This window comes from Penicillium waksmanii, assembly GCF_028829765.1.
Source record: "Penicillium waksmanii strain IBT 27052 chromosome Unknown utg000007l:1.0-4314555.0:1.0-4317578.0, whole genome shotgun sequence".
Lineage (NCBI taxonomy): Eukaryota > Fungi > Ascomycota > Eurotiomycetes > Eurotiales > Aspergillaceae > Penicillium > Penicillium waksmanii.
In genome coordinates, this window is record NW_026643253.1 from 4,293,765 (window position 1) to 4,302,250 (window position 8,486).

An 8,486-nucleotide genomic window follows, 5' to 3' on the forward strand; every position below is an offset into this window, starting at 1 on the left:
TTTAATTATATATCTAAAGTGCCTACTTTTTTTGCAAATAATATTGCACCACAGCACTTTATTCCATAGGAGCTTTGTTCTGCCAGGCCTGCGTGTTGCTAACGGCACTGGCAAATTCGCCGTCAGGTGTACTCAGACCTCTTATATGGAAACGGCACCCTGATAGAGCCCCCTTGGGGGCCAGTGTTTTAGATATCCTAAAGGATTTATGTATGGGCTATATTACAGGATTGACTGAACAGATTGACAGTGGCTCTGTACTTGCTTCGGGGCCAGGAATCCCGCAAAAGCACTATGTTACACCCCTCTAGAAACTCATACTTCGTTTTTGATTCGAAATAATTCTAAATATAGCTTATTCGCGTATGTTATCCCCAGGCTAGAGCAGATTACTATTAGGTAGAATGGAATTGAAAAGGCGGAATTTGTCTTAAGGTGTGTAGTAGTACCTGGGGGCTGAAGAATGCAATATAAAAGGCTGGTCGCTTTCCTCTCTGTTAATGCTTCTGTATAGCTTCGTCTTATTATTCTTCCAATAATTCGGTGGCTGTGGCCTTAGCTCATATCAAAATGTATCTCTTTTGGATTCTGCAGCTCTCTGTGGCTGCCCTGGCTATGCCTGGAAGAAGTTTTGAGGCAAGAGCCGCCGCCACGTCTGAAAATCCAACAGGAAGTATTACAGCTACTGTAACCAAAGCCACTCGCACTAAAGGTACGATGATTCTAAATTGTAAGCTATCTAAGAATACAAGAGCTAATATTGATCCAGCGTCGGTTTGTATAAACTATAAGCATAAGTCTTCTTTGACTGCTACTGGCCTACAATGCGTTTATTCGCAGAATCCTCACGAGGATACGAACAAATGTGTTTATATACAGCGGTACTAGCGAAGTTATCTATGATGTACTAAAGGACGGCAATTGCCCTATGACAATGCCCTTGAGCTGGATGCCCACTTTCTCCCCCGAACCGACCACGACCATAACTTATTCCTGGGGCACTGGTGAAGTTGTAGGTTATGATTATACATACTGGGATTCAGCACTTGGTGGTGCTAAGATTCTTTGTTAATCCTCGGAGTACTCGACGATGGGTATTGCTGTCGGTACTATGCTAATCGTTGCGACCGTTTGCGCTGGTCACAATTTAACTGCTGAAGTAGGCATTAGTCACTGGACAAGTGCCACTGTTGTCAGTGCCGATGTGTTTAATATCGGAAACTGGGGGTTCTTAAAGACTGAGGCTACCGACGAGGCTGCCACCGCCACCTCCTCTGAGCGAAACGAGCTTGCTACTAGCATTTTTTCAGCTATGAAAACCCTATGCTCCGATAGTGCTGTTGACACTGAGACCTATGTTCTAACTATTAGCTGGAATGAAGAAATCAATAGCTTTACAGAAACCTCTGTGATAAAGACTATGAAATACTGCGCTACCTAGACGGTTGAGGTTATGGATACCTACTATCTGAAAAGTCTTAATAACGATACGGATGTGGTGGATGGCCCTGGGGATGGTAAGATCGAGATCGAAATCAAAGACTCTTGGTTCGAACCGGCAAATCTGGATGGGTTTTTGTGGAAAACTGCTTTTATATGGGCTGAGCAGGCTATGAAGAATATGCGAGAGGTTAACTATAACTACGGTAGCCAAAGTGGCGGATTTGCTGGTGCTGTTTATGAGCCGGATTTGTGGCTGAAACAGTACGTTGTGCTATCCGAAATTTTGGTTACTTATGGTGTAGACTATGTATATGATAGTGTTGAGGCTATGTGGACAAAGTTGTATCTTAAGGAAAGTAAAGCAGATGAGATGTCTTGTGTGGAGCAGGAAGAGATGATTATGCTGGCCAAATCATTCGCGGAGTTTATCGTTCCTGAGCTTGTACCGGAGATTGAAGTAGGTGCTGATATTGGCCTGGAAGAAATGTCCTGGCATTGTGCGGAAGAAGCTAGTACTGGTGGTGATTAGTGATCTCTTAATTTGAGTACTTGACTGAAGCATAGTATATTGCTACTCTGAAGATTCAAAAATTGGATAAGTTATTTAATTCTGTATTTATTACCTAGGTATCAATTATGATAATAATTCGTTTTGTTGAATATATGTGTAGTCTACCACTTGATATGAATCGAGAAGCTTTCTAATGTGAACTAATTTGGAATTGTTGTGGAATACTAGAATTACTACGGCTTGAGAAACTTTCTTTGATAGTACCTTGATTTATGATTTCAACAAAAGGAGTCTTTTATTGTATGAAGATCTTATAGTGAGTTACTTCTTATATAGCTCAGTTCCTAGGTATTCGCTATGATATTATCACTCTGTTTGATCCCCCGGGCTGCTCTATCTAAGGGTAAGAGGTCAAACAGTCCCTATTTAGTGATGATTACGGATATTCCCTGATACTAAGATACCTAGGTAGTACGTAAAATACTACTAAGTCTATTCTTTTTTTAAAATGAATACCCAGTTTCGTCCCACCAATCTAACTTCTATTTCTTTAATCATCCACATAAGTCAAAACCCAGTTGTATAGTAATTTTTAGATGTTCTTTTACCTACACACCTATAATATCATAAAATAACAGGAGTGTGCAGAACAAAGTTGAAAGATACTATTTTGTATCTCAAATGGGATATTTCTCTACTAAGGAGTAGTCTTAACTTTCTCGTAAGGTGTTGGGATACCTGGTATCTGCTCAGGAGTGGTGACTGGGAGACCAAGTCCTGAGGGGAGAGCATTATGACTTGTATATCTGTTGCTCCAGCTATATTCCGGGACTAATGCATGCCCCTTCGGTTTGGTTGGCTCTCGGTGGCCCATCAGTAGGTTGCGGCCCCTCATGTTGCAGGGTTGTAACAGATATTAGATAGTAGAGATCAGATTGGATAATTAATATGCAGCCTGATTCTTAAAGAGATTAAGAATCCTAAATATTTATAGGATCTTATAATACTAAGGCTTATATAGATACAGATATACAAGCAACTTAGAAAAGATTCAGCTATAGATTAGCCTTAAGAGTCTAGGGTATAGTATACTCTTCTTGTACTAACTACTTATAGATACTAGGCAGGAAGCAGGGATTATGATACGAAATAGGTTTAGATTCAGCACGACTAATGAATAGTGACAAAACTGATTCTTGAAGAACCTTCAAAGAATCAGGGGTCTCTCCTAAAGAGATTAGTCCAACCCTCACGTGAGGGTCTAGCGCTATTCGAGCGGGGTAAGACAGAGAGGAGGGTTCTAATATCCTTTAGTCTTTGTGAGCATTACCCGATCGGGTTTTTCCCGTTACACCGAGTGGCCAGTTAGCGAACGCGTAACAATATCCTTGCCTAGTCATAGGTCTCTAGCCTGACAACTTAGTAACCATTACATGAAAAGTAAGCTAGAATAAGTTAGTAATAAGTTAGAAATAATCTAATAGCAGTCTGATAAGTAGTAGGTATATAGTAGGTAAGAAGCCTTATTATAGAAGTAGGTATCGGAGATAGTACGGCCGTAGAGATATGGTGGTATTCTTTTTATTTATACTGTTTGTTCTATCTATTATTTAGGACTATTAGGTAAAATGGTTATCGGACTATACCGTATACGGTCTCTACTGCTTTTCATTATATTATATACTTTCGGTATTCTGCTGTGTACTTTCCTTCTGTATACAGTGGATTAGTGTCTAGGTTTTCAGGCAGAGGTGCCTTAGGCTCCCTAGCTAACGCTGCCGTGGTCTGGAACCACTTTGTTCGACTGGCTGGCCAGTTAGCGCCCCAGCATAGCAGCTTTAAACTTAGCGAGCTTAGGTACTGAGTAATTGAAGAATTGATTGATTGATAGGTCTAAAAAGATGTTCTCTTCTCTTTGCTAAGCCTTTCTCTAAGTATATTTTCTGGGGGGATGGCCTGGTATATATTTAGGCCTTAGGATAGGTGTATTATTATAGTTAATACTATATAAATTATATTTATCCTGGGTCCTTATACTACCTTCTATACTAAACAATAGCTATATCCAGTTCTTGATTCCTGTAGAAGTTATCTAGAGGAGTGTGGAGGGTGGGGAAGAGTATAAAATTCCACTGTTCCTACCCCGATCCCCTAATTTCCGCTCGTCGGCACCTGCCTATATTTCTGGTGCAGCTGTGTAAGCTTCGCATCGGCATCTTTCACAAAACTAGCTATGCTGGGGGTTGCCTGCCATTCCAAATCTCGGAATTCGAACAAAGGTGCATCGCGACTAGTGCCGAGAACCTTCTCCATCTTGGACCCAAGGCCACCAACAGAGCCATCGATCTCCTTGTCAAATCTGGTAAGCAGGTCTTCCTTATCGAGGTTTTTTATCCAGTCCTTGATGGTTGTGCTTCCGAATTTCGCATCTCCGAGCGTTGTGCGGGGAACAAACGTGATTTTGTCATTTTTTTTTCTCAACTTTACATAGCTTGTGATCCAAGCTACACACTTGTTAGATAGCATGATGCAGCGGCGAAAATTGATCGACTTACAAAGCGCTATTTGGGTTAAGCTCCGTGGCTTTCTTGTCCTTTGGATCAATTGGCGTATAGCATGAAATGGTGTTGATGATGTTCCAAAGATCACCCGGAAGCTGCGATTTAACTTGCGTATAAAGGGTATGGAAATCAGTCCGAGGCATGAATACTGATCGCAATTTAACACTCTCGTCCTGCTTGAGAGGGTCCTTAGCGATAGTCTTGGCGTATGTCAGGACAAGGCTCAAGAATGCAACAGTATCATCGGTAAGCGAAACCGGATCGATCCCATTCGGCTTTTTCTTGAAATAATTTTTGTTGACTAGCGCTTGGGCTCCAAGAGGGCTCCGGGGGGGTATCTCCAATGATACTGTAGTAGTCATTGTCCTTAGGCACGAGTTCGTAGGTTGCGCGCTCTTTCATCGGGACGTACAGAGCCTCAAGCGGCAGAGGGGCGGTGATTGTGGTTGCCAAAAGATGTTTGTCGCATCATCCTTCGGGCCTGGCGCGTCGATGTAGAAGTCGCATGGTGTGTCCTCGACTTCAATTTTGACTCGGTCTTTTCCTGTTCGCTTTTTCCAGGGCTGCCAATTGATCTGAAAGTATCTTTGTATTAGCCACAAGATAAGAGAGCCAGATTCGCGCAATTCTCACGAAGTCTTTCACAATCTCCTTTGCAACTGTCTCTGCCTGTCCACTCCCGAGTTTGATCTGCTGACCATCAATGATATACTCGGCTTGAAGGGTTTTTTCTCCTGCTCCTGTGTCGGCAGTCAACATCCACAAGGGAACCTTGCCCTCATCGACTTCCTGCTTTCGGCCTGCGAGTATCTTTTTCTTTGCATTGTTCACGGTGTCTTGGGGGCAGTCGGGGCTGGTCAATTTGAACATTAGGGTTTCAAACTCGACGCCAATGCCAGCACTTCCATCTGCAGTAGCGGCGTCCTTATTCTCAATAATGTCCCCATCCCATTCTTCGCAATCCGGGTCGTCGTTGTCGTTTGTGGAACCTGCGGGTGCAGGTGCAGCAACCGCAGCAAGACAGAAGGGCAACAAGTATAGAAATAGACGCATCTTGAGAAAAATACTTCGGCAATGGAACTGAGTAATAAACGGATGCCTGCCCAAGTTGTGAATATTTCTCGCCTGAGAAGGAAGACTATTTATCTATGCTGCCGGTCAGCGTCGGTTGATTCTTCAAATCTTGCAGGGCGCCGTGTCCGGTGCCTGGCCCCAAGGGGGGCGACATTGTAAAGGGGCGGAACTCAGTATTGTGTTAAGTGGAGCGGGGTTTGGGGGCAGGACGAAGGGGCCGATTGTTTCGCTTCATACCAAAGGACCCACACTGGATAGGACGATAGGCACAACGGTGTCTCATCTCCAGACGGTATCGATGTGATACTAGAGGTAGAAGCGAGCGTGTGGTATTTTCCTGGATGTAAAACTACCCCCCCTAGTCAGCTCTCAGACTCTAGTAGATTTGATCAGCGCCATGATCATGTGTGAAATACCTGTCTATACTCAGGAACGACATGAATGAGAACCAAATTACGATCAAAAATTACTCCCTGCCGTACCATTTTGCTCTCGCGGAGTGCCGTATTAATTTTAATTCACCATGGTTATGTATTTCCCCTGAACACATCGATTCCAAACAAATCACAGTGTCCAATAAAGGGAATAGAATTAAGGTTTAATACGGAGCTATGCTTATAGATGTTGGTCACATTGAATTGAGAACATCGACGACGGACTTAATAGCTAATACAGAGACACATAATTATTTGAACCAAGCAGAATAGGCAATGGCCGGCCGTTCAAAGGCGTCAATGAATATTCAGACCAGGCCATTTTCATCCAGCCTTGGCCTTGTGTTTCTTTATGGACCAAGTCTTCAATGAGCCTTCATGAGTAAAACGGAAAGCATATATCCTCGCCTAAGTCGACTGTCGAAATTAGACATAGGTCTTCCGATAGCGTCAAGTCCACACCCACCCTTTTAGCCTCCACTGCCAGGTTAGCACACTGTGCTTTGTATAATTCATCCGCATCATCAGGGCACGTCAACAAGATTTTCTTCAAGTTTGGGGTTTGGAACTGTTTCTGACTTGCAAAGTCACGGAAGAGAAGCTCAAGAGCCTTATCGTGGGGGCTCTTTCCGGGCGATAATAAGGAAAGAACAGAGACGGACGCGGGTACGATGTCACCAATTAAGGAATTGGAGTCCAATGACCCATGATCTGCTGGATGATCTGCTGGATGTGCGGCTTCAAAATTGCAAAGAATGATATCAAGCGGCAACTCAAGGCTTTCGAGGCGCTGAAAGCCATGCAGGTATGGCTTCCCTGGGGTTATCAAGCAGCGTAGTTCTAAAGTGAGAGCACAGAGGTGCTCGAGATGGCTCCCCACCTCATCCTGCACTGCCGCGATGAGTCCGCAGAGATCCCAGTCCTGTTGTCCCCCGTTGGCTTTAGTTGAATGCCAGTACGTCAATGATTTGAGACTCGGAGTGTGTTTGAGAAAACCTGCAATGGCCACGGCATCAACGGACGCATCGTAAAACCCTGCCACCTCAAGCTTCGAATCCAAATCGGTGCCTAGATAACTGGACTCAATGCAGTTATCATCCTCGGCTTTTCCCATGTATCCGTGGCCCCAAAACTTTTTGATTCGCGGTAGAGCTAGGAGCAAAGGAACCCAGGATATGTCACAACTCCCACTATATGTCGTGACCTGGGCAAGGCTGAAATTACCATATGGATTTTCTCTGGCAGTTTGGAGGACGGTCGTGATGAGCTTTTGAGGTGCAGAAGACCGGGGCCCAGATAATTTCGGCGTGAGTACCCGCAGATTCGGTAGAAGGGTCAGAGCAAAGGCAGCAGCATGCTCTGATTGGCGCCAGCCGTTAACATCCTCCATCATAGCGCCATAGAATTCCTTCCAGTCGAGCCCTGCTTCCCTCAAATACAATGAGTCCGCGAATAGTTGACGCGTAGCTTCATTACGATCTCTCCATGTTTCGGACCCGGCATTCTCTCGGACAGTTGGGAGAAGTCGAGCATAGATATGACTATCGCGCGAAACGTCGGCCTCAAGAATATAGCGTCCAACAGTTGGTTCGATAGCAATTCGCGAAATCAGACTATACGCCGAGGTCGCTGTATCAGGAAACCGGAGCAAGTCGTGATGGTATCTAAGCTCTCTAAAGTCCTTGTTTGTTTTGTTGTATTCGAACTTCCGGAAATGAAAGCGTAGGTTGTTATAGTTCTCGAGAAATGGGATGCACAGTGTGTAGAGATATTTGCATGTTAATGCTAGGCACTCAAATCCCTCTGGCAGGGTGTGTGGGACGATTTGTTGCAACAACTCCGTTGGTAATTGCATGAGGGCCATGATCATGTTCAAGATTGTAACATCAAGACACTTGTCATAGCCGAAATTGGCGAGGTGTGTTGGAGGGGAATAATGCCTTGGTCAGAAAGAGGCGAAAGGCTCGCTACCGGTTAATTCCGCTGTAAAATCCCGTGTCGATTTGCTGCGGCGGCAGTGCGAAAGAGTTAGGTTACCCACTCGCGAACGGTGACTGTGTGGGGCTTCGCGACAGCTCGAGATGCTGCACCAGGGGGCCCCTAATAAACCAATTGACCAACCACTCGTTCTCTGGCTCCTCTCAACCTCGCGGTCTTCTCCTGGTCTACTGATAAGTTTGGGGGCCAAAGCAAAGCCAAGATTCAAAGGTACCCTAAATTGGGGGGGGCCCGGGGGCGACGATACGATATTATCGTGACGACAGTTATCACGTGTCGGTGCTGGCCAATAATATGTCTCCATTTGGGGTAAGCTTAGTCATAAGTCAGTGCTGACCAATGAGAGATCACCATTCGCGGCACTACCCATCTCCGCGTTCAATGTATATTGCAATATATATACAGTCAACCCTCGTGGGCTGCACGCCGGTGAGGTGCACGCATTTGTTAGCAGCACACTTTTTC

The 8,486-nt window shown here is 44.6% G+C and overlaps 4 protein-coding genes across 4 annotated transcripts; 2 read left to right on the forward strand and 2 right to left on the reverse strand.

Moving 5' to 3' along the window:
* Positions 1–1,090: 1,090 nt before the first annotated feature.
* On the forward strand, positions 1,091–1,441 carry N7481_008440 (uncharacterized protein; the record flags this gene model as incomplete). The annotated part of the gene is made up of 1 exon (XM_057267659.1): positions 1,091–1,441. The coding sequence occupies one exon, from the start codon at positions 1,091–1,093 to the stop codon at positions 1,439–1,441; it is 351 nt and encodes a 116-aa protein (XP_057121860.1).
* A 12-nt stretch (positions 1,442–1,453) lies between these two features.
* N7481_008441 (uncharacterized protein) lies at positions 1,454–1,972 on the forward strand (the record flags this gene model as incomplete). Its single annotated transcript, XM_057267660.1, has 1 exon — positions 1,454–1,972. The coding sequence occupies one exon, from the start codon at positions 1,454–1,456 to the stop codon at positions 1,970–1,972; it is 519 nt and encodes a 172-aa protein (XP_057121861.1).
* A 2,133-nt stretch (positions 1,973–4,105) lies between these two features.
* Positions 4,106–5,568, reverse strand: N7481_008442 (uncharacterized protein; the record flags this gene model as incomplete). Its single annotated transcript, XM_057267661.1, has 4 exons — positions 4,106–4,445; positions 4,510–4,864; positions 4,928–5,090; positions 5,149–5,568. The coding sequence occupies 4 exons, from the start codon at positions 5,566–5,568 to the stop codon at positions 4,106–4,108; spliced, it is 1,278 nt and encodes a 425-aa protein (XP_057121862.1).
* Positions 5,569–6,399: 831 nt separating this feature from the next.
* N7481_008443 (uncharacterized protein) lies at positions 6,400–7,893 on the reverse strand (the record flags this gene model as incomplete). The annotated part of the gene is made up of 1 exon (XM_057267662.1): positions 6,400–7,893. The coding sequence occupies one exon, from the start codon at positions 7,891–7,893 to the stop codon at positions 6,400–6,402; it is 1,494 nt and encodes a 497-aa protein (XP_057121863.1).
* Positions 7,894–8,486: the final 593 nt, after the last annotated feature.